Source organism: Rhinopithecus roxellana, unplaced genomic scaffold, assembly GCF_007565055.1.
Source record: "Rhinopithecus roxellana isolate Shanxi Qingling unplaced genomic scaffold, ASM756505v1 contig3361, whole genome shotgun sequence".
NCBI classification, from domain to species: domain Eukaryota; kingdom Metazoa; phylum Chordata; class Mammalia; order Primates; family Cercopithecidae; genus Rhinopithecus; species Rhinopithecus roxellana.
This window is the reverse complement of record NW_022142484.1, coordinates 227-26,320: the sequence shown is the minus strand read 5'-3', so window position 1 is coordinate 26,320 and position 26,094 is coordinate 227. Positions and strand designations below refer to the sequence as shown.

The window sequence follows — 26,094 nt, the reverse complement described above, 5'->3', positions numbered from 1 at the left end:
AAGCATTTTCACCTGGAAATGTATTAGTCACCAATGGTCAGAATAGTTAAGACAACAAAGCTTTGGATAATGGCTCTGCTTAAGGGACAGGAGACTCAAAATGTCAAAAGTTTTATATATGCTCAAAGCTTCTTACCTAAACCATTCTAATTTTGTGAAGGATTTGTATGTTGAATTTTAAACTGATAACAATTTTTAAAATTCTGTTAGGAGAGGCATCTGGATTACTCTAAAAATGAGAAAATTGATAAAGTCTAAGAAAGATATTAATCGGGAACGCCAGAAATCTCTAACATTAACACCTACCCGCTCAGACTCCAGTGAAGGATTTCTTCAGCTCCCTCATCAAGACAGTCAAGATAGTTCTTCAGTAGGTTCAAACTCTTTAGAAGATGGCCAGACCTTGGGGACCAAGAAAAGCAGCAGTGAGTGCTTAAACTCTTTAAACATAGTATTGACTTTTAGAATCCTTTCTAAAGACTTTTTAAAACTTCAGCAGTCCTTTGGGGGAATAGTCTGATGAGTGGCATTTATTTTTAATTTCATATCATAAAATTAATTGTGTACTGCATTATTGTACAGCCACACAATTTTCTGAGGTAAATCATACACAGATATACTATCATTTGGCCAGAGGGGTAAAATATTGCAGAAAGAAAGTTGAAATAAGAGCTGGAATACCTCTGCCACTTGCTATTTCTGTTAATATGGGCAAGCCTTTTACCTTTGCTTCATACTTCACAGAACAGTTGCAAGGAGCAAGTGAGAAATATGAGATGTCATTTTCATAATTATGTATAACTTAATCAGAATAATAAGGCATTTTATAATGAAGTTTCTGCTCATATACTTTGATGGTGTCACATTGGAGCACAGTTACATTTGGGGAAGCAAAGAAAAATAGGTATGAATTTGAAGGGGTGTTATTCAATGATTTAGAAATTACAGAAGGTTAAGAAAATTATTGAAGGATTTCTTGGTAAGGGATCTACTAAAATAGAGAGGTGCTGGCGGGCACGGTGGCTCACACCTGTAATCCCAGCACTTTGGGGGGCTAAGATGAGTGGATCACCTGAGGTCGGGAGTTCGAGACCAGCCTGACCAACATGGAGAAACCCCGTCTCTACTAAAAATACAAAATTAGCCAGGCGTGGTGGCTTATGCCTGTAATCCCAGCTACTTGGGAGGCTGAGGCCGAGATTGCACCACTCCAGCCTGGGCAACAAGAGCGAAACTCCGTCTCAAAAACAAAAAAAAAAAAAAAAAGGAAAGAAAATACAAAATTAGCCTGGTGTGGTGTTCTGTGCCTATAATCCCAGCTACTCAGGAAGTTGAAGCAGGAGAATCACTTGAACCTGGGAGGCGAAGGTTGCAGTGGGTCAAGATTGCACACTCCACTCCAGCCTGGGTGACAGAGCAGGACTCCGTCTCAAAATAAAATAAAAATAAAATAGAGACGTGGGGGCCAGTCACAGTGGCTCACACACGTAATCCCAGCACTTTGGGAGGCCAAAGCAGGAGGATCACATGAGGCTAGGAGTTCAAGACCAACCTGGGCAACATAGTGAGACACTGTCTCTATTATTTAAAAAAATTAGGCCGGGCACGGTGGCTCATACCTGTAATCCCAGCACTTTGGGTGGCCGAGGTGGGTGGATCACCGGAGGTCAGAGTTGGAGACCAGCCTGACCAACATGGAGAAACCTGTCTCTACTAAAAATGCAAAATTAGCCGGGCTTGGTGGCGCATGCCTGTAATCCCAGCTACTCGGGAGGCTGAGTTAGGAGAATCGTTTGAACCCAGGAGGCGGAGACTGAGGCTGAGATTGTGCCATTGCATTCCAGCCTGGGCAACAAGAGTGAAACTCTGTCTCAAAAAAAAAAAAAAATAGTTGAAGAGATAAACATTTGTATATAAACTTGTGATGTAATTTTCTATTACAAATGTAGAAGTACCACATTATAATATGCTCTATACAATTATAACCTTTTGCCCTTTCTAATTCCGCTGCGGCCATGGCTCCAGTGAAAAAACTTGTGGCGAAGGGGGGCAAAAAAAAGAAGCAGGTTCTGAAGTTCACTCTTGATTGCACCCACCCTGTAGAAGATGGAATCATGGATGCTGCCAATTTTGAGCAGTTTTTGCAAGAAAGGATCAAAGTGAACGGAAAAGCTGGGAACCTTGGTGGAGGGGTGGTGACCATCGAAAGGAGCAAGAGCAAGATCACCGTGACATCTGAGGTGCCTTTCTCCAAAAGGGAAAAGTGGACAGTTGAATTGACATCTTCACACTTGGTGGTGATTGCTTTGTTGGTGTGGAGATTGCTTTGTTGGTGTGGAGCACTGTCACAGTGCTCCTTTTTTGGAGATGGTATTTGAAATATCTCACCAAAAAATATTTGAAGAAGAATAATCTACGTGACTGGTTGCGCGTAGTTGCTAACAGCAAAGAGAGTTACGAATTACGTTACTTCCAGATTAACCAGGACGAAGAAGAGGAGGAAGATGAGGATTAAATTTCATTTATCCGGAATATTTTGTATGAGTTCTTGAATAAAACTTGGGAACCAAAAAAAAAAAAAAAAAAAAAAAAAACAATTATAACCTTTTTTTTTTTTTTTTTTTTTTTTTTATTATACTTTAAGTTCTAGGGTACATGTGCATAACGTGCAGGTTTGTTACATATGTATACTTATGCCATGTTGGTGTGCTGCACCCATCAACTCGTCAGCACCCATCAATTCATCATTTATATCATGTATAATTCCCCAATGCAATCCCTCCCTCCTCCCCCCTCCCCCCTCCCCATGATAGACCCCAGTGTGTGATGTTCCCCTTCCCGAGTCCAAGTGATCTCATTGTTCAGTTCCCACCTATGAGTGAGAACATGCGGTGTTTGGTTTTCTCTTCTTGTGATAGTTTGCTAAGAATGATGGTTTCCAGCTGCATCCATGTCCCTACAAAGGACGCAAACTCATCCTTTTTTATGGCTGCATAGTATTCCATGGTGTATATGTGCCACATTTTCTTAATCCAGTCTGTCACAGATGGACATTTGGGTTGATTCCAAGTCTTTGCTATTGTGAATAGTGCCGCAATAAACATACGTGTACATGTGTCTTTGTAGTAGACTAATTTATAATCCTTTGGGTATATACCCAGTAGTGGGATGGCTGGGTCATATGGTACATCTAGTTCTAGATCCTTGAGGAATTGCCATACTGTTTTCCATAATGGTTGAACTAGTTTACAATCCCACCAACAGTGTAAAAGTGTTCCTATTTCTCCACATCCTCTCCAACACCTGTTGTTTCCTGACTTCTTAATGATTGCCATTCTAACTGGTGTGAGATGGTATCTCATTGTGGTTTTGATTTGCATTTCTCTGATGGCCAGTGATGATGAGCATTTTTTCATGTGTCTGTTGGCTGTATGAATATCTTCTTTTGAGAAATGTCTGTTCATATCCTTTCCCCACTTTTTGATGGGGTTGTTTGTTTTTTTCTCGTATATTTGTTTGAGTTCTTTGTAGATTCTGGATATTAGCCCTTTGTCAGATGAGTAGGTAGCAAAAATTTTCTCCCATTCTGTAGGTTGCCTGTTCACTCTGATGGTAGTTTCTTTTGCTGTGCAAAAGCTCTTTAGTTTAATTAGATCCCATTTGTCAATTTTGGCTTTTGCTGCCGTTGCTTTTGGTGTTTTAGACATGAAGTCCTTGCCCATGCCTATGTCCTGAATGGTACTACCTAGATTTTCTTCTAGGGTTTTTATGGTATTAGGTCTAACATTTAAGTCTCTAATCCATCTTGAATTAATCTTCGTATAAGGGGTAAGGAAAGGATCCAGTTTCAGCTTTCTACTTATGGCTAGCCAATTTTCCCAGCACCATTTATTAAATAGGGAATCCTTTCCCCATTTCTTGTTTCTCTCAGGTTTGTCAAAGATCAGATGGCTGTAGATGTGCGGTATTATTTCTGAGGACTCTGTTCTGTTCCATTGGTCTATATCTCTGTTTTGGTACCAGTACCATGCTGTTTTGGTTACTGTAGCCTTGTAGTATAGTTTGAAGTCAGGTAGCGTGACGCCTCCAGCTTTGTCCTTTTGACTTAGGATTGTCTTGGCAATGCGGGCTCTTTTTTGGTTCCATATGAACTTTAAAGCAGTTTTTTCCAATTCTGTGAAGAAAGTCATTGGTAGCTTGATGGGGATGGCATTGAATCTATAAATAACCTTGGGGAGTATGGCCATTTTCACGATATTGATTCTTCCTATCCATGAGCATGGTATGTTCTTCCATTTGTTTGTGTCCTCTTTGATTTCACTGAGCAGTGGTTTGTAGTTCTCCTTGAAGAGGTCCTTTACATCCCTTGTAAGCTGGATTCCTAGGTATTTTATTCTCTTTGAAGCAATTGTGAATGGAAGTTCATTCCTGATTTGGCTCTCTGCTTGTCTGTTACTGGTGTATAAGAATGCTTGTGATTTTTGCACATTGATTTTGTATCCTGAGACTTTGCTGAAGTTGCTTATCAGCTTAAGGAGATTTTGGGCTGAGACGATGGGGTTTTCTAAATATACAATCATGTCATCTGCAAACAGGGACAATTTGACTTCTTCTTTTCCTAACTGGATACCCTTGATTTCTTTCTCTTGCCTGACTGCTCTAGCCAGAACTTCCAACACTATGTTGAATAGGAGTGGTGAGAGAGGGCATCCCTGTCTTGTGCCAGTTTTCAAAGGGAATTTTTCCAGTTTTTGCCCATTCAGTATGATATTAGCTGTGGGTTTGTCATAAATAGCTCTTATTATTTTGAGGTATGTTCCATCAATACCGAATTTATTGAGCGTTTTTAGCATGAAGGGCTGTTGAATTTTGTCAAAAGCCTTTTCTGCATCTATTGAGACAATCATGTGGTTCTTGTCTTTGGTTCTGTTTATATGCTGGATTACGTTTATTGATTTGCGAATGTTGAACCAGCCTTGCATCCCAGGGATGAAGCCCACTTGATCATGGTGGATAAGCTTTTTGATGTGCTGCTGAATCCGGTTTGCCAGTATTTTATTGAGGATTTTTGCATCAATGTTCATCAGGGATATTGGTCTAAAATTCTCTTTTTTTGTTGTGTCTCTGCCAGGCTTTGGTATCAGGATGATGTTGGCCTCATAAAATGAGTTAGGGAGGATTCCCTCTTTTTCTATTGATTGGAATAGTTTCAGAAGGAATGGTACCAGCTCCTCCTTGTACCTCTGGTAGAATTCAGCTGTGAATCCATCTGGTCCTGGACTTTTTTTGGTGGGTAGGCTATTAATTGTTGCCTCAATTTCAGAGCCTGCTATTGGTCTATTCAGGGATTCAACTTCTTCCTGGTTTAGCCTTGGGAGAGTGTAAGTGTCCAGGAAATTATCCATTTCTTCTAGATTTTCTAGTTGATTTGCGTAGAGGCGTTTATAGTATTCTCTGATGGTAGTTTGTATTTCTGTGGGGTCAGTGGTGATATCCCCTTTATCATTTTTTATTGCATCTATTTGATTCCTCTCTCTTTTTTTCTTTATTAGCCTTGCTAGCGGTCTGTCAATTTTGTTGATCTTTTCAAAAAACCAACTCCTGGATTCATTGATTTTTTGGAGGGTTTTTTGTGTCTCTATCTCCTTCAGTTCTGCTCTGATCTTAGTTATTTCTTGCCTTCTGCTAGCTTTTGAATTTGATTGCTCTTGCCTCTCTAGTTCTTTTAATTGTGATGTTAGAGTGTCAATTTTAGATCTTTCCTGCTTTCTCTTGTGGGCATTTAGTGCTATAAATTTCCCTCTACACACTGCTTTAAATGTGTCCCAGAGATTCTGGTATGTTGTATCTTTGTTCTCATTGGTTTCAAAGAACATCTTTATTTCCGCTTTCATTTCGTTATGTACCCAGTAGTCATTCAGGAGCAGGTTGTTCAGTTTCCATGTAGTTGAGCGGTTTTGATTGAGTTTCTTAGTCCTGAGTTCTAGTTTGATTGCACTGTGGTCTGAGAGACAGTTTGTTATAATTTCCGTTCTTTTACATTTGCTGAGGAGTACTTTACTTCCAATTATGTGGTCAATTTTGGAATAAGTGCGATGTGGTGCTGAGAAGAATGTATATTCTGTTGATTTGGGGTGGAGAGTTCTATAGATGTCTATTAGGTCCGCTTGGTGCAGAGATGAGTTCAATTCCTGGATATCCTTGTTAACTTTCTGTCTCGTTGATCTGTCTAATGTTGACAGCGGAGTGTTGAAGTCTCCCATTATTATTGTATGGGAGTCTAAGTCTCTTTGTAAGTCTCTAAGGACTTGCTTTATGAATCTGGGTGCTCCTGTATTGGGTGCATATATATTTAGGAGAGTTAGCTCTTCCTGTTGAATTGATCCCTTTACCATTATGTAATGGCCTTCTTTGTCTCTTTTGATCTTTGATGGTTTAAAGTCTGTTTTATCAGAGACTAGGATTGCAACCCCTGCTTTTTTTTGTTCTCCATTTGCTTGGTAGATCTTCCTCCATCCCTTTATTTTGAGCCTATGTATGTCTCTGCATGTGAGATGGGTCTCCTGAATACAGCAGACTGATGGGTCTTGACTCTTTATCCAGTTTGCCAGTCTGTGTCTTTTAATTGGAGCATTTAGTCCATTAACATTTAAGGTTAATATTGTTATGTGTGAACTTGATCCTGCCATTATGATATTAACTGGTTATTTTGCTCGTTAGTTGATGCAGTTTCTTCCTAGCCTCGATGGTCTTTACATTTTGCCAAGTTTTTGCGATGGCTGGTACCGGTTGTTCCTTTAGGGCTTCCTTCAGGGTCTCTTGTAAGGCAGGCCTGGTGGTGACAAAATCTCTAAGCATTTGCTTATCTGTAAAGGATTTTATTTCTCCTTCACTTATGAAACTTAGTTTGGCTGGATATGAAATTCTGGGTTGAAAATTCTTTTCTTTAAGAACGTTGAATATTGGCCCCCACTCTCTTCTGGCTTGGAGAGTTTCTGCCGAGAGATCTGCTGTTAGTCTGATGGGCTTCCCTTTGTGGGTGACCCGACCTTTCTCTCTGGCTGCCCTTAAGATTTTTTCCTTCATTTCAACTTTGGTGAATCTGGCAATTATGTGTCTTGGAGTTGCTCTTCTGGAGGAGTATCTTTGGGGCGTTCTCTGTATTTCCTGAATTTGAATGTTGGCCTGCCCTACTAGGTTGGGGAAGTTCTCCTGGATGATATCCTGAAGAGTGTTTTCCAACTTGGTTCCATTTTCCCCCTCACTTTCAGGCACCCCAATCAGACGTAGATTTGGTCTTTTTACGTAATCCCATACTTCTTGCAGGCTTTGCTCATTTCTTTTTCTTCTTTTTTCTTTTGGTTTCTCTTCTCGCTTCATTTCATTCATTTGATCTTCAATCGCTGATACTCTTTCTTCCAGTTGATCGAGTCGGTTACTGAAGCTTGTGCATTTGTCACGTATTTCTCGTGTCATGGTTTTCATCTCTGTCATTTCGTTTATGATCTTCTCTGCATTAATGAGTCTAGCTGTCAATTCTTCCACTCTTTTTTCAAGATTTTTAGTTTCTTTGCGCTGGGTACGTAATTCCTCCTTTAGCTCTGATAAGTTTGATGGACTGAAGCCTTCTTCTCTCCTCTCGTCCAAGTCATTCTCTGACCAGCTTTGATCCGTTGCTGGTGATGGGCTGCGCTCCTTTGCAGGGGGAGATGCGCTCTTATTTTTTGAATTTCCAGCTTTTCTGCCCTGCTTCTTCCCCATCTTTGTGGTTTTATCTGTCTCTGGTCTTTGATGGTGGTGACGAACTGATGGGGTTTTGGTATAGGTGTCCTTCCTGTTTGATAGTTTTCCTTCTGACAGTCAGAAGGACTCTCTGTTGGTCTGTTGGAGATTGCTTGAGGTCCACTCCAGACCCTGTTTGCCTGGGTATCAGCAGCAGAGGTTGCCGAAGATAGAATATTGCTGAACAGCGAGTGTACCTGTCTGATTCTTCCTTTGGAAGTGTCCTCTCAGGGGTGTACTCCACCCTGTGAGGTGTGGGGTGTCAGACTGCCCCTAGTGGGGGATTTCTCCCAGCTAGGCTACTCAGGGGTCAGGGACACACCTGAGCAGGCAGTCTGTCCGTTCTCAGATCTCAACCTCCGCGTTGGGAGATCCGCGGCTCTCCCCAAAGCTGTCAGACAGAGTCGTTCGCGTCTGCACCGGCTCCCGCTACTTCCCCTGTTGGTCTTCAGCTGTGCGCTGTCCCCAGAGGTGGAGACTACAGAGACAGGCAGGCTTCCTTGAGCTGCTGTGAGCTCCACCCAGTTCGAGCTTCCCAGCGGCTTTGTTTACCTACTTAAGCCTCAGCAATGGCGGGCGCCCCTCCCCCAGCCTCGCTGCTGCCTTGCGGATAGATCGCGGCAGACTGCTGTGTTAGCAGTGAGGGAGGCTTCGTGGGCGTGGGACCCTCCCGGCCAGGTGTGGGATATATTCTCCTGGAATGCCTGTATGCTTACAGCGCAGTATTGGGGTGGGAGTTACCCGATTTTCCAGGTGTTGTGTGTCTCAGTTCCCCTGGCTAGGAAAACGGATCCCCTTCCCCCTTGCGCTTCCAGGTGAGGCGATGCCTCGCCCTGCTTCAGCTCTCGCTGGTCAGGCTGCAGCAGCTGACCAGCACCGATTGTCCGGCACTCCCTAGTGAGATGACCCCAGTACCTCAGTTGAAAATGCAGAAATCACCGGTCTTCTGTGTCGCTCGCGCTGGGAGTTGGAGACTGGAGTTGTTCCTATTCGGCCATCTTGCTCCGCCCCCTCAATTATAACCTTTTAATTTCACTACTAGTATGCTTAAACAGTAAAAGCAAAGTAAAAGCTTTGGAAGTATATTCCAAGAAAATGAGAAAATTTTTTTAAAGATGTCTTAAGAAGTTGACTACTATCAAAGTTCTTACAAAATATGTGAACAGGATACTTTATATCCTCTCACACTATCGCCAGTGTCACTAATTGAACACACACACACACACATTCCATTCTTTTGAAATAGCAGGTAAATGCAGCTGCTGCTTCTCCCAGAGGTAGACTCTCCAAATGGGCAGTTCTCAAGACACTCAAAAAACTATTCACAGTGTTTTGGCCTCAGGTGAATTATCTCTGAAAACATAGTATTTTAGGGTATAGGATATTAGGCATTAATTATGGGCTATAGGACGGGCGCAATGACTCACGCCTGTAATCCCAGCACTTTGGGAGGCGGAGGCGGGTAGATCACTTGAGGTCAGGAGTTGAGGACCAGTCTGGCCAACATGGTGACAACCTCATCTCTTCTAAAAATCCAAAATTAGTCTGGCATGGTGGCGTGCACCAGCTACTCAGGAGGCTGAGGCAGGAGAATCGCTTGAACCTGGGAGGTGAAGATTGCAGTAAGCCAATATTGCACCACCGCACTTCAGCCTGGGTGACAGAGCGAGACTTCGTCTCAAAAAAATAAAATAAAATTATGGGATATATTTCAGAATGCAATATAGCAATCTAAAAAGTAGAATCCATAGGTAAGCAACAGAAAAAGTCATACACATGTACATTTGTGTGTATGTGTATATATATAAACACACGTATATATATGTACATATATGTGTATGTATATATACATATGTGTATGTGTGTGTGTGTGTATATATACACATATATGTCTCAAGAAAGCAGTTTTATAATTCTGTATCCCCACATAAAATTATGGTTACCCTGGGTCTTTTGCTGTCTGGTTTTGTCCACCAAGTAAATCTACATAAATCCTCCGAGTAGTTACTGTTTTAGAGAGATCATCAAGTTTTCTTTAAAAGGTGGCAGATAAGTTAATTTTATCTGTTATTTTTGGATATAAAATAACTGACATCTTAGTAAATAAGAAATGGGGCTGGGCGTGGTGGCTCATGCCTGTAATTCCAGCACTTTGGGAGGTTGAGGCGGGCAGATTACGAGGTCAAGAGATCGAGACCATCCTGGCCAACATGGTAAAACCCCACCTCTACTAAAAATACAAAAATTAGCTGGGCATTGTGGTGTGCTCCTGTAGTCCCAGCTACTCAGGAGGCTGAGGCAAAAGAATCGCTTGAACCCAGGAGGTGGAGGTTGCAGTGAGCCAAGATTGCGCCACTGCACCCCCAACCCTGTGCCACTGCACTCCAGCCTGCACGACAGGAGCGAGACTCCATCTCAAAAAAAAAAAAGAAATGGTAATAGGTATACTTAATTTTTTTTTTTAAGGAAGATTTTTTTTTAAGAGATGGGTTCTTACTCTGTTGCGCAAGGTGGAGTGCAGTGGTGTAATGATAGCTCACCGCAGTCTTGAACTTCTGGACTCAAGGGATCCTCCTGTTTCAGCGTCATCCTCCCAAATAGCTGGGACTACAGGAAAACAGCACTGCACTGGCAATTGTTATTTTATTTAATTGTTTTTTAGAGACAGGGTCTCACTTATTATGCCCAGACTGGTCTCAAACTCCTGGCCTCAAGCGAACCTCCATCCTTGGTCTCCCAAAGTGCTGGGATTACAGGCATGAACCACTGTGCCTGGCTTTAAAGGAAAGAAATGTCAATTCAGATATAAGCATACACAAGAAAGGCACAAAAGTCTTTTTTGAAGTCATCTTGTCTGTTTTAAGTATAAATCTGTCATCATTTCATATTCTCTGCTGAAACATCCAGAATAAGAATCAGAAGGAAGTGATATTCTCCTTTCCTACAATTGTTCAGTTTTAGAATTTTTAAAATAAACCCCAAACCCAACAAATACTAATGTTCCCTTAATTTCAGTATGCTTTGGGAAATGAACATTGTATATGTACAAACTCATTGCTATAAGAAGAATCATTTCTTTCTGACAAATATAAAACTCCTTTTATCCTGTTCATTTTGGAAGAGTATCTGTCAGTAAAGCAGTCCTTGGAAAAAAAATTAAAAACAGAAAAAGAAATAAAAGTAAACAAGACAACATATGCATGCTGCAACCACTCAGCTTTGTTTTATCTAAGTGTCCATTTTTATATTGCTTTCAGTTCATTTCTTTTTAATCATTGAAAACAGCTGTGTTTACTAAGCTTGAAAAGAAATAGGTCAAACTAAAAGCTTAAGTGAATCATGACTGCTCCTAAGAGCAATCAAACAGGTTAAAGAGCTATATGTCCATTGCACTCTCTTTAATGAATGATACTTGTCAGTTTGTCAAAAGAACTTTGATTATTTACACGATGACAGCAAACACTAGAAAGAATGTAGTTATTAAATAGACAGTGTATAATATGTTTTTAGATCTTTATGCAAATTGTTTTTCCTAATTCCTAAATTACATTTCTAAAAAGATACAGTAATTTTTATGGTTAAATCTTACTAAAATGTGGCTTAAGAATGGTTAGTGACTCTAGTGAATGTTTTTTTTTTTTATTTTATTTTATTTTATTTATTTATTTATTTATTGTTTATTTTATTTTTTAAATTATACTTTAAGTTCTGGGGTACATGTGCACAACATGCAGGTTTGTTACATAGGTATACACATGCCACAGTGGTTTGCTGGCACCCATCAACCCGTCACCTACATTAGGTATTTCTCCCAATGTTATCCCCCCCATCCACCAACCCCCCACAGACCCTGGTCTGTGATGTTCCCCTCCCTATGTCCATGTGTTCTTATTGTTCAACTCCCACCTATGAGTGACAACATGCAGTGTTTGGTTTTCTGTTCTTGTGATAGTTTGCTGAGAATAATGGTTTTTAGCTTCATCCATGTCCCTGCAAAGGACAAGAACTCATCCTTTTTTGTGAATGTTTTTATTTTTGTTCTAATGACTCCTATATTTTAGTGATAATCCTTTTATTCACAAAATCAAATTCCTTCAAAAGCTCTTCAAAATATCTAAAAAATGTTATACTTTTCTCTCGTTTTTTCTTGCTTTGGGGTACCTCCTTATTTTTTAGGTTTATTGGAGCTTATTGCTAATGCTTATTTCTACTATCTAAATACTCTTTTTTTTCCCCTCTTTCCCCCAACCAATGTTTTGTAAAATGAACTTAATGTGATTGTTTATTTAATCTTTAGAAATACTTTGGTCAAAAGAATGTTTATTTCAGTGGTGCTGCTAAATAATGCATCAGAATCCAGCTTAAACCAAGAAGGAATTTATTTTCTTTATTAAAGTGTGATAAACTAATGAAAGGTTTTTTCGAGTGTTTTTTGGTTTGTTTTGTTTTGAGAGAGGGTCTCCTTCTGTCACCCAGGCTGGAGTGCAGTGGTGTGATCATAGCTCACTACAACCTTGAACTCCTGGGCTCAAGCGATCCTCCTGCCTCACCCTCCAGAATAGCTGGTGCTCACCACCACATGGCTAATTTTTTGTAGAGATGGGTTCTCGCTCTGTTGCCCAGGCTGGTCTTGAACTCCTAGGCTCAAGCGATCCTCCTGCCTTGGCCTCCCAAAATGCTGGGATTACAGGCAGAAGTCACCATGCCTCGAAATCTTAAAGTTTTTTAAGATTGTTTTAAACATCTCCTGGGCACCCTAATTTTTGTTGCTTTATATTAATAAAATACTGTGGTAGAAGGTGCATTTTCCTAAGTTATTTTTGTTTTCCAAAATAAATATTTTAACTAATGTTTAAAAAGTTAAAGTAGCTAAAATAGAGGCTTCAAAAGCCTTGTACATTTTCATCATGTAGACTCTGTGAAGCACCAATAGCCTTCATTTTAAAGGTTTACCTTTACAACTTAACTAGGAAAATGGATCCCTGCATAAATAATTCTAGTCAGTTCCTGTTTTTATAGGGCTGTAACCAATCCAAACTTTAAAAGTATATGTTCCTCAGGCTGGGCGTGGTGGCTCACGCCTGTAATCCCAGCACTTTGGGAGGCAGAGGTGGGTGGATCACCTGAGGTCGGGAGTTCGAGACCAGCCTAACCAACATGGAGAAACCCCATAACTACTAAAAATACAAAATTAGCCGGGCATGGTGGCACATGCCTGTAATTCCAGCTACTAGGGAGACTGAGGCAGGAGAATCGCAGGCGGAGGTTGCGGTGAGCCAAGATCGCGCCATTGCACTCCAGCCTGGGCAACAAGAGTGAAACTCCGTCTCAAAAAAAAAAAAAAAAAAAAAGTATATGTTCCTCATCATTGTCTTCAGTGCTTTTCCAAGTATTTTAAAATATCAGAGTACATATTTCATATTTCATTATCACTCAGCAGCATGAGAATAATAGCCTTCATATAGCATACATAGCTAAAACTCAAACATTCATTTCTGTCCTTAATTTCAACATTTAACTCCCATCTGTTCTTCTCCCTTTTTTCTTTCATTTCCCTGTTTCTGTTTTTCCTCATGCTCTGACATTAAAGTGGTTGCGCTGAAAAGACTGCCCTTTTTGAGGAACAGACCGAAGGATAAAGACAAAATGAAGGCCTGCTACCGTCGTTCCATGTGTAAGACTTTATGACAGTTCAGCTTCTTTCAACTGACTACACTGGCTTGCATTACTAATTTTTCACTAACCTTTCTCTGGACTGTGCCAATTTCCTTATTTTGCAGAGGTCAGTCTTCCTCTAATATAAGGAGCTGGAAGAATTTTTTTTTTCAAGTGGCACTGAATTGGCATTATGTATATGTCCACTTATACATATACATGCATATTTCTAGCTCATGAACTGTAACTACATAAATTTCCAGTGCTTTCTAAAAATGCAGAAAAAAACCCTTAATGCCATAGAGATTTTTTCCCAAAGAAGTTTACTTAGGAGAATATAACAAACTTTAGTATTAGAAATTAATTTCCTTTAATGAACCAGATTAATTAAATAAATAAAATGGCCAAAAACCCTTGAAAATGCTTGTCATTCTTTAAATAATAATATTCTGGATTTTCTTTTTTATGTGGCATGGGTAATTACATATTCACATTAAGTGTCTGTCACTTTGGATATCATCTCTTTCAGGTTTTTATTGAATGGTATACTTATTGAGTCATAAAATGAGTAATTTCTTCAGTAACTGCTCTGACCAAGGACTTTCATTTTCAATAATGATGCTATATAAGAACTGCTCTTCATCTTACCTTTATCTATTCCATTTTTGTCACCACAAAACCACATTGTGAAGGCTGCTAATTAAAGTTTTAGCACATCGCTGCGCAATAGCATGGCAGTCGTACTTAGTAAAATTCCTTTCTCTGTCTTTTAAAGGGGGTGGAGGTGGGATAAAAGTATTTATTGAAATTTGTCAGCCTTTGGCCTACTCATTTCATTCAGCTGAATGCATGTCATAATTTAAATGAACATTTGGTTATAATTTTTTATGTCCATTTGCATTAATTCATAGACAAAAACCACAGTATTTATACTGCAAAATAGAAATACAAACAAATACATTAACCATGCTGATTCATTTGCTTTCATTTGCATCCCAGCCATGAATGACCTGGTGCAGACCATGGTCCTAGCAGGACAGTGGACAGGTAGTACTGAGAATAATTGGAGGTTCCTGATGTATTTCAATGGGGTAAAAGAGAGAAAGAATTGGGACCTATGGCCTTCTCTATACAGCCATCAACTTTTCAACTGTCAACTCTACTCAGGGCTCACGTCCAAGCAGTTGGTTAATAATAAAGTGTATAGGCCATCTGCCATTTGCACTGTGGTATCACTGTTGGCAAAAGAATTTTAATTTGACTTTTCCTGTGTACTTTTTAAAAGCAAACAACCTGAAATAATTATCAAAACATGATTTGTATGGATTTAGAGGAACTTTTAAATCATTTAAAAAATTTAAAAAATTATACAAAAACTAAAATCTTTTCCAGGCTCCTTTCATTAATAAACAGCTAATGAATTCACAAGAAAAGGAGAAGTAAACCAGGTAAAGAGTGATAAAAGAAGGCAATGCTAGTTTTCTAAAAACTAAAAGCACTACAACTTCCAACAGTACTACCTAGAACCACCCAGGCTCTTGTTTTGCTTTGCAGGGTCAGAGGGGAGATCGTTTCATTGCTTTTGGTGTTTTCCCTAAGCAAGTCAACTCTCATTAGAGTTGCCATTTTTCTTATTCCTAGTTCCAGTTTCTGGTTGAGTCTGTGAAATACGTTAAGTCAAGCTGTATTATACATGATTGAAAAACAATTTCCATATTCTGTGTAAATAAAATTTTATAATGGTTTTTTATTGCAAAAATATCTTTATATCCATTTTGCTATTTTATGTAGATACTACGTCCTTTGAAGACATAAGTCCACAAGGTGTTAGTGATGATTCCAGTACGGGATCAAGAGTTCATGGTAAGATAATGAACTTTATTTAGAGAGTACACATTAAATACAGAATGGGAATGCTAGGACTCTTGCACTTAATAGGTGAATGTGGCATTGCCAGCAAGCATGTTTTCTCTATCCTGCATCTCTTAGTTACCTCTATCATTTCTTCAAACCTAATACTCCCTTCTGCCTCTTTTAAGATAATTGCTTCATCTAAATATTCTCTATTTTAGCCAAGGTCATTTATAAAGTATGCCTGCACAGTCTTCAAAGGTAATTTTGTTACCATTTTTGTATAAGGTTAAAGTTATAAGAGTTGTATTTTGCCGTTGGTTTAAAATGCCAATTTAAAATACTAGTTTAAAATATTAAAAATATTTGTTTTAAAGGATAAACTTTAAGAAACCAATTTTTTGGGCCGGGACAGTGGCTCATGCCTGTAATCCCAGCACTTTGGGAGGCGGAGGCATGCAGATCACCTGAGGTCAGGAGTTCGAGACCAGCCTGGCCCAACATGGAGAAACCCCATCTGTACTACAAATACAAAAATTAGTTGGGTGTGGTGGCAGGCACCTGTAATCCCAGCTACTTGGGAGGCTGAGGCAGGAGAATCGCTTGAACCCAGGAGGCAGAGGTTGCAGTGAGCCAAGATTGTGCCATTACACTCCAGCCTGGGTGACAGAGCAAGACTCTGACTCAAAAAGAAGCCAATTTTTGGGCAATGTTGAGTATTTCAGATTTTTCCATTTCTGTCTGGAAAATCCCAGCCTCCCAAGTAGCTGGGATTACAAACTATTAGCAATAAGTGGATAACATGTTAAAGGAATTTTAACGTAAGCAGGGTTTTAAGAGTTAGCATAGGGCAGTGTTAACTATACAGTTCTTTCCCTTGTTACAGATAGGAATACAGGACATTAACTGTATAGATGCTTGTATTCCTCCTCTTCTTGATATCTCTGCAATGTGCAGAGTTCCTTGTCTGATCTGTTGTAAGTGACCCAATCAGTAGCATTTTGGGGGATCTGGGGGGATATGTCATTCTATTCAACTAAAACACTCCTGGCATATCCATTTAGAACTCATTTTCAAATCTGAGTATGCACTTTATCCTCCTCTTTGAGTCTCAACTATTGTTTCAGAAGTGTCCTGTTCTAACATGTCTCAATGAACTATCTGGAAATTTGCTTTCTAATCTGTGGGCATGCTCATCTTGTGAAAGTATGCATGATTGCTTCCTCAAAGCATTCTGTAATCAGAATGTAAAAGCTCATCAGCATCATCAGCTAGAAGTTTTATCACACTGTCTCCTGGTTTTTTCATTTAGCTTCAAGACCAGCCAGCCTTGATAGTGGCAGAACATCCACTAGCAATAGCAATAATAATGCTTCACTACATGAAGTCAAAGGTATGCTGTAGGTAAATTTATTAATGCACTCCATCCATTTCCAGTATTTAAAGGTGGGAGATGGGATGAAGTTTCTGGGGTAAAGCATGAAATCCAAATCATCTATGTTTGGAACATAGTTGTTTGGAACATTTTATACTTTTCACATTGTAATACAAATGTATTTCAATGTATACAAATGTAAAAACAGGAGCAGTTATTTAGTTTCAGTTTTTCATCTTCACAGACAAAAGTCTTATGGTAATATTATACTTCAAAATTATCTGTAGGTCCTTATTTTACTGACTTTTTTTCTTTGACGTGAAAATGATTGTCCTTCATTTTCTTATGATGCATGGACATTGAACTCACATTACTCATATTTTAGAAATATGTTTGACTTAATTTATCCACAAAATAAGGGGACGGATTTTGTGTTTAATTTGAGAAACAACTATTTGTGTGTGTGTGTGTGTGTGTGTGTGTGTGTGTGTGTGTGTGTATAAAACAAGAACTACATGAATGCATTTGGCTCATGTAAGGAATTATTTCAAGATTTGTTTTCTTAATGTTTAAATATGCATTCCAAGGTGAGGTATTTAAGTAATTGTCTGGAAACCTTGACTGATAACTTTTTCCTCCAAGATATTCTGTCTACTCAGATTCTGGAAGTTGTTTGTTTTGAGATGGAGTCTTACTGTGTCGCCTAGGCTGGAGTGCAGTGCTGTGATCTCAGCTCACTGTAACCTCCACCTCCCAGGTTCAAGTCATTCTCCTGTCGCAGCCTCCCAAGTAGCTGGAACTACAGGTGCCAACCACCACCACACCCAGCTAATTTTTTGTACTTTTAGTGGAGACAGGGTTTCACCATGCTGACAAGGCTGGTCTTGAACTCCTGACCTCAGGTGATCCACCTGCCTCAGCCTCCCAAAGCTGCTGGGATTACAGGTGTGAGCCACCACGCCTGGCCTGGAAGGTTTTCTTTTTTCTTTTTTTTTTTTTTTTTTTTTTTGAGATGGGTTCTCGCTGTGTCACCCAGGCTTAGAGTGCAGTGGTACTATCTCAAATCACTGCAACTTCCACCTCCCAGACTCAAGCGATCCTACCACCTCAGCCTCCCGAGTCACTGGGACTACAGAGACCCATGCCACCATGCCCAGCTAGTTTTTTTGTATTTTTGTTAGAGACAGGGTTTCTAACATGTTGCCCAGGCTTGTCTCGAACTCCTGAGCTCAAGTGAGTCACCTCATCCAGCCTCTGAATTATTTAACCAACATATCATAGTTATTCTCTGTACTCCAGAATTGTCAGGTTACAAAGAATGCATTTGTTTTGTTCCTTTTTGTATTATAAAATTATTTTGTCTCAGTTGTAATTTTATTTTATCAATTAATGCTATGACATTAGTACAGTGATCTGAAATACCTAATTTTGAGGTGGGATTTTTAAAAAATTTTTATCATGTTTTTCAGATTTCTTTGTTCCTTCCCCACTCCCACTACTTCATTTGACTAGCCTTAAAAGAAATAAATTATTTAATTAAAAATGTTTTTACATCCAGTAGAAAAATGTAGTCTGAAAATATGATTTTTTTTCTGATTTGAAAATTTAAGAAACTCTTACTTTTGTAAAATGTTACATAAGTTGAGCCAAATTCTTTCGTGGCCCACTTTACTCTCTGTGACTGGGAAACCATGGAAAGTTGCATTTTCTGTTTTGATGTACAGTTTGTTAGTGATCAAAACAAATCAGTACTCTTAAGGAACACCAAGATTTGAGGGAGTTGTATTCTAGAACTAGCTAATTTGCATTTTCTATAGTTGCTAATGTCAACTGAGTCTTTTAAGGTTATATAGGCACCATATCAACAGTGGACAGCAAGATGATCAAGACTTTTAAAAAAGAATAAAGCACTACATATTTGATTTTATACTTTTACTGAAATGTTGTAAGTAATTGCTTCATGTCTTTATTTAACTTTTCTTATATGTATGCTATTTAAATTTTTTTAAATGTTTAAAGTTACTCATGTAGGATGAACAGAGAAGCCTTCAAGTAGTAATGAGGACTTCTTAGATAAGCAAAGAATTAAAATAGAATTTTCTGCATTTAGAACAGTTTTTGGTCTTAACATACTGAAATAATATAAAATTCACCTAATGAGCCAGGTATGGTGGCTCACGCCTGTATTCCCAGCACTTTGGGAGGCCGAGGTGGGAAGATCACTTGAGGTCAGGAGTTAGAGACCAACCTGGCCAACATGATGCAACCCCGTCTCTACTAAAATACAAAAATTAGCCTGGCATGGTGGCGCATGCCTGTAATCCCAGCCACTTGGGAGGCAAAGGCAAGAAAATCACTTGAACCCAGGAGGCCGAGGTTGTAGTGAGCTGTGATCGTGCCACTGCATTCCAGCATGGGCAACAGAGCGAGATCCCATCTCAAAAAAAAAAAAAAATGTGTGTGTGTGTGTGCGCGCACGTGTGTGTGTGTGTGTGTGTGTATATATATATATATATATATTTCATCTAATCATGTTCTTATCCTAAATTGTGAGGCATTTTATTTTATTTACTTTATTTATTTATTTTTGAGACAGTCTCAGGCCAGAGTGCACTGGTGCGATCTCTGTTCACTGCAACCTCCGCCTTCCAGGATCAAGCGATTCTCCTGCCTCAGCCTCCTGGGTAGCTGGGACTACAGGCGTGTACCACCACGCCTGGCTAACTTTTTGTGTTTTTAGTAGAGGCGGGGTTTCACCATATTGGCCAGGCTGGTCTCTAAGGCGAGTCTCTCACTCTGACCTCGTGATTCGCTGCTTCAGTCGACCAAGTGCGGGCTACAGGCGGATGAGCATACTGCGCATCTGGCATTGAGCAATTTGTATAACTAGTTGAACCTATAACTTTTAAAAAAAATGTATTATTCATTATTATTTATTCATTCATTTACTAATCAAATGTATGATGCTTTTGTATGATGGGCTCTGTTTAGGTAGGGGTGGGTCGTAGAAGCACAATCTTTGCCTTGTGGAGTTTACAATAGTTGTCCAAGTTTGCCCATATGGAAGGCAGCAGGCCTACTGGCAGACATGTTACACTGATAAAAGCATAGGGACATGTTTACCTAACAGCATTCTACCATTAAAGCTTGAAGTGAAATTTGGTGTTCATATAATTAGGACAATCAGTCAACAATGGTATACTCCTAGAAGTATTCGATCCCATTTGTATTATTGCAAATCTCAAACAACCCCAACTTTTACTCAAACAGCAGGTGCAGTTCTATAACCAATAGCCGGCCACAAGCCACGCCAGTGGAGAATTTGTAGCCTGCTTGCGACCTGCGGCTGGTCCAGCAGTGTTATGCGGTCCGACAGCTCGTTACTTGCCATAAGAAGCCCCGAGCAAGGTCCCGTGCGCACCACCCACAATATCTGACACACTGGAGTAGTCCCCTCCCACATCAAAACTGGACATCCCTGAGGACGTTGTCCTCTTCCCAGTTTGGAAGAGCCAAGCCCACATAGCTCACCTCTACTACAGGTCGTTTTATCTCTCGCTGACCTAATTTAGCTGCCCACCCCCCGTGACAAAGTTCGCTGATTGACCTCCCGCGCAATTTTTTTTTTTGTTAAGGAGTATCCAGAGATTCCCCACCCCATTTTCTATTGCACAGTCTGCAACCTCAGGCCGTCCAAACCATGGAACTAATTTCACTACTCTGCTTGGCTTTTTTGTCCAAACAGATTACAAGTCCATCAAGCAAGAAAACTTTTATGAGACACCCCTCCCAAATAAAGTAAATGAACAAGTCTGTCTGACTTCTTTAAGCTGTTGGGGCGTAAACGAAGACAAACCCCAAAAAGGTGGGGTGGGGGAGGGGCGGGGGGGGGGGGGGAGGGGGTGGGGGGGGGGGGGTGGGGCGGGGGGGGGGGCGGGGGGGGGGGGGGGGGGGGTGGAGGGGGGGGTAGGGGGGGGGGGGGGGGGGGTGGCGGGGGGGGGGGCGGGGGGGGGGGGGGGGGGGGGGGGGGGGGGGGGGGGTGGGGGGGGTGGGGGGGGGGGGGGGGGGGTGGGGGGGGGGGGGGGGGGTGGGGGGGGGGGGGGGGGGGGGGGGGGGGGGCGGGGCGGGGGAGAGAAAAGACCCGGAAAAAACCCCCCACGGCGGGTGGGGGGGGGGGGGTGGGGGGGGGGGGGTATTTTTTTGGGGTGGGGGGGGGGGGGGGGGGGGGGGGGTGTGGGGGGGGGGGGGGGGGGAAAAGACAAACCAGTTAGCTGTGGTCTGGCCAGGTCAGTAAGTGGAAAAACCCCAGGGGACTTCTATGATAGATGGACAACTAAGCCTGAGTTTTTGAGACCTGGTCCTCGAAAAACTGAAGATACCTACTTCATTAGTTCTGCAGGAAAACCTACACCAGGCACTCAAGGAAAGATAAAATTAGTAAAAGAATCTTCTCTGTCACGACAATCAAAAGATAGTAACCCTTATGCCACTTTACCTCGTGCAAGCAGCGTGAGTCTCAACTGCTGAAGGAACTACAAGAAGGACAAGCATCCATAATTTTTTGACCAAGGACAGTAGACTGCCTATATCAGTTGATTCATCACCAGCTGCTGCTGACAGCAACACCACTGCAGCATCTAGTGAGTACCATTTACACCAGTGGTCCTCTCATATACTTGACAGCCCAACACATACTATAGGTTCTTGTGCCCAAAATGATTTAGCTATAGACATGCCTGAGTCTCTATATGTGCGGGCTAGAAATTCAAGAACAGACAGGTCACATTTTCTAAACCAAACTTTTGCCACTATTAAGATGCCTAGTGATGCATTAGGAATGTTGGCAAAAGATAGCATAGGGCCATTTACTGTGGCCCATTCATCTCAGCCATTCTTATCCCTGAATACAGAATTAGTTAGTAACATAAGTGGGTTACCTCCTAGGCCAGTCACCAGAATAACTGACCAGGCTTCTGCCTCTTTGGATAAACCTGCACAGAAAGAACATGAACAGTTTTCTGATCATCAGAACCCTAGTAACAGTAACCTACAGTTTTCTGTAAATAGCAACATCTGTCACTCCTGCATGCCTCTGTCCTGATGACACAGAAGCTGCATTGTTGGTTTCTGAGGATAATCAAACTGTTTGGTATGAATATGGTTGTATATGATCAAAACTGCACAATATAATATATTGATGTTATTTGATATGCACTGCTTCTCTAATATTATTTGAAAAGTTGCTGTTAACAAAATATTTGGCAAGGTTTATATTTTTTATTTAAAATTGTTGCACAGTGTTCAGCTGTACATGATGGCATGTGTATTAATGTGAATGTGTAACCACACCAAAGTCTGCATGAAATATTAATTGCTTTGTCTGTTTGCTGCATGCCTTTAAAAACCTTAACCATACATGCTCCTCCTTCACATTTTTTGTTGCCTGATACGATTGTTACTTTGATATCCAGAAGCATGTTAAAACAGTTGCATGGTGTCTTACCAAGAAGACATTTCCAAGTCATATTTGCTTTGTTGCTTCTGGAAAAAAAAAGTTCATTTTCTCCCTCCCTTCCTCTTCCCACCCCCCTTGCTCTCCTCTCACTCCCTTTTTTCTTCCAGAATGTGTACTTTATATTGTACATGTACAATATTGGGAGGGAAAATGTAAAAAGATGTTTTCTTTTGTCATTTAATTAGGCCATCTGTCCTGTTTTAAAGAAAGAGTTAATAATTCATTATTTAACAAATAGTAACTAATACCCATATTTATAAAACACTTTTCAGATTTAAAAGATTGTTAATACTTATAAACTTAGTGTTATTCTTAGAAAACCCCATCAAATTTAAATGTGATTTACACAGTGACTAGGAACATTGTATTTTGTTTCTTCTTGCACTTTTATCATCTGATAAATACAAGGCTCAAGTAACTGTCTTTTTTTCAGATGGCTTCTATACTTGAAATCAGTTAATACAATCGTTTTTCTGTTTTTTCTTTTTCTATAGAGTCAAGAGAATAAACCAAATCAACTCATGTGTGGAATCTGTTTTTTTACTTCTAATCAAAAAGGGTAGCAAGTTTACAAAGCGGTAAAATTGTTACTGCTATATTCTCTCTTATTAAATGATTATTATTTACTTATTAATATCTTAAATTAAACTGTATGTCCATTAGAAAACAAATTTTAAAATGTATCCCACTAAAATGTAAAATTAGACTTGTAACCACTTAACGTTGTTCTAGTAGACAAATTTTAGAACTAGAATGAACAAAACTCTTTGCTTAAAAAAAAAGAGAAAATATTGTAACTTTGACTCCAGTGCAAAGAAGTTTTTTTTTGTGTTTCAGCACTTTGTAAAAGCGTCTAAATTTGAATCTCTCTCCCAGAGTGGCTCAAAACAAAAAAAACCCATAACCCTGATTCGTTACCTCCAGAGGATCAGTTGCATTCTCTTCTGGAATTTTTTTGCCATTGGATTAGCCATTGTATACTGTGACTCAGCCTGGCGCCTGAAGGAAGGAACGCCTTGAGAATGTGAGCATGTGGGGATGTATATTTCTAACTTGTTGTATGTATTAAGTTGTTATTAACTGGACCAAAGAAAAAATATGTAGAGAATATTTGCCTAATGAAATTTGTCTCCTTTATAATCATACTTTTTTTCTGATAGCTATTACAAAAAAAATAAAAAATGGTTCTGGTGCAGGTAATCAAATGAACACAATCAAAGAATTCTCGTATTTTAGTACCACCTAATATCCTTTTTGCATCCTTCTATTTGATTTTCAGTTACCTCCCGGTAAGTCTAACATTTCAAATGTATTTGGCGCTAATATTTTCCCTTTTGCTTTTTCATAAGCCAGTAATAAAACTTAATGGTAAGCATAGCTGAAATTAAATGGGGGCAATATATGACACAAATGTTATAATTAGTGTTATTTCTTTCCAACTGGTCAAAGATACTTCACAGCATTTAATCTTTTAGATATCATATTCTGACCACAACACTTTAAAATATGTTTATTAATTAAAAATTCATTGAAAAATCACATGCTATGATATTAAAATTATGTGATTATTTTACAAAATTAGACCTATAGGAAAAAACTATTTACTACCCAAATAGCTATATGTATATATACAGCATGTTTTCAAAAAAAAAAAAACATACACTGTGCATGTAAGAGAAATATGTATCATGTCCATGTGTCCTGAGGACTGTTGGAAAATACAATCTAGACTTCAGAAATCATCACCTGCTGTGGCGTCATAAAATTTCCCCAAAACAACACTAGTTCTTTCTTTTCTTTTTTTTTTTTTTTTTTTTTTAAGATGGAATCTCACTCTGTTGCCTAGGCTGGAGTACAGTGGCATGATATCAGCTCACCGAAACCTCTGCCTCCTGGGTTCAGGCGATTCTCCTGCCTCCGCCTCCTGAGCAACTGGGATTACAGGAGCATGCCACGACGCCTGGCAAATTTTTGTATTTTTAGCAGAGATGGAGTTTCACCATGTTGGCCAGGCTAATCTCCAGCTCCTGACCAGCTTCCCAAAGTCCTGGGATTACAGGCGTGAGCCCCGCGATTGCACAACACTAGTTCTTATCTATGTTTTATCATAACATTTGGAATCCAATTTTAGTGGTGGAAATACCTTAGAAATCATATGGAACCAATGTGTCCCAAACATTTAGAAAACACACACTTCTGTAAGTGAAATCTTACCATGGATTCCCCAAATTTAAAAACTAATTTCATTTAAAGTGAAAGTGAAGCAACTCTGACTCAATTGAGGCAGTTGCACTTATTGTCTCTTAAGACACCTCCAGTTCTCCAAAGGATTATTTGTAAAAGTATTCGAAGATTCAATCCTAATTATAATGATGAAGCTGGATAGCTTTCAGTATTCTGGCCTACCTTTCTAGAAATATTTAAACATATTCTTTATGCACTGATCCGTTTGACCAAAGCAATTTTAGCATAACCAACGTAAGGGAGAACATATTTGCCTATAAATATGCTACATCAAGCCCTGGTTTTCTTAGGAAATAATACAAATATTTCATTCCAGATGGTTTTGCTACTACATGCAAGATTAAGTTAAAAACTATAGGTGACCATTTAGGAAATAACATGTAAGGCTATCTGGCACTAAAGGGGGGAAAATGTAATTGATAGTTTTTAAATTTTAGCGTCTAGGAATATTACTTACAGCTTTAAAATATAAAATCGCCGGCGCGGTGGTCAAGCCTGTAATCCCAGCACTTTGGGGGCCGAGACGGGCAGATCAACGAGGTCAGGAGATCGAGACCATCTGGCAACACAGGGAACCTGTCTCTACTAAAAAATACAAAAACACGCCGGGCGATGGTGACGGCGCTGTAGTCCCAGCTACTCGGGAGTGAGGCAGGGAGATGGCGTAACCCTGGAGGCAGAGCTTGCACGTGAGCTGAGATCCGGCCCCTGCACTCACACCTGGCGGCGCGCAGCTCTGTCTCCAATAAATATAAATCAATCATTTATATTGAGAGATGCCTATGCAATTAGGAATATTTCCCAGTACACGATTCCTTTCCTTGCCCTAGCTCTCGATGAAAGTGCATTTCTTATTTCTGAATTGGATTTTGCATCTTTGACTAAAAATATGAAATGCTTTTCTCCTGCAAATGTGGACAAAGTACAAGAAGCAGAATTCAGCCGGTCTAGGGAGCAACAAAGCTCCTAATTCTGTTACCCACTACATGACATGGGGGCCAAGTGGTGAGTTTCCTGCTTAAAATGTAAACGAGATTAGTCTCATTTATACAAACTAACCAAATTAAGTGTGAAACAAGAGCACATTGCATTAACAGATGTAAAATGCTTGCTGACTCATGACTTTTGTTCTTACTTACCAGTAAGCAAGATTAGTTGGCTGCCTAAGGTTTTACCTGTCAGCGCAAGGAACAAGTTTTTTTGTTTTAGGTTTTTTCTCACTTTAAATTTATTCTAGTGAATTATGTTCTAGGAAACTTTTTTAGTTTGAAGCCTTTGTGGTAGGAATCCAACTTCCCCACAGTTTTCTTGAAAATTAATGGAATAAACTAATGCCTATTCTATGATGAGCCACTCAAAATATTATCTCGATATTCTGTCATATCATTCTTATGAAATATTCTGGTGCATGCGTCTATATTGCTGCTCGCATTTGTGATCTTCTTCACGCTTTTCTTGTATTTCTTTCTCTTTCTGCCTTCCAACTAAATACCGAGAGAAAAGTGTCCTCAGTTTCTCAGTATGAAGCCTTTATTTCTGAAGTAACAAGACACCTAGCGCATACTGGAATCATGTTTTACATCTTTAAGGGACTTTTAACAGTCCTTGGTGAATAGAGACGGCAAGATACACAACCTTCTGCCTTGGATCAAGGAGCCTACTGGATTCAACT

General features: G+C 39.9%; 2 protein-coding genes across 2 annotated transcripts; both read left to right on the top strand.

Moving 5' to 3' along the window:
* Positions 1-210: 210 nt before the first annotated feature.
* Positions 211-22,226, top strand: LOC115895863 (girdin-like; the record flags this gene model as incomplete). The annotated part of the gene is given in 7 exon segments (XM_030926437.1): positions 211-425; positions 13,373-13,456; positions 14,437-14,528; positions 16,601-16,681; positions 20,918-21,175; positions 21,177-21,733; positions 21,735-22,226. Coding segments are annotated over 7 exon segments (1,387 nt in total), but the record flags the coding sequence as incomplete, so codon positions are not given.
* LOC115895864 (60S ribosomal protein L22-like) lies at positions 1,986-2,594 on the top strand. Its single transcript, XM_030926438.1, has 2 exons — positions 1,986-2,263; positions 2,368-2,594. Exons 1-2 carry the CDS (start codon positions 2,016-2,018, stop codon positions 2,513-2,515), a joined length of 396 nt encoding a protein of 131 aa, XP_030782298.1. The 5' UTR covers positions 1,986-2,015; the 3' UTR covers positions 2,516-2,594.
* Positions 22,227-26,094: the final 3,868 nt, after the last annotated feature.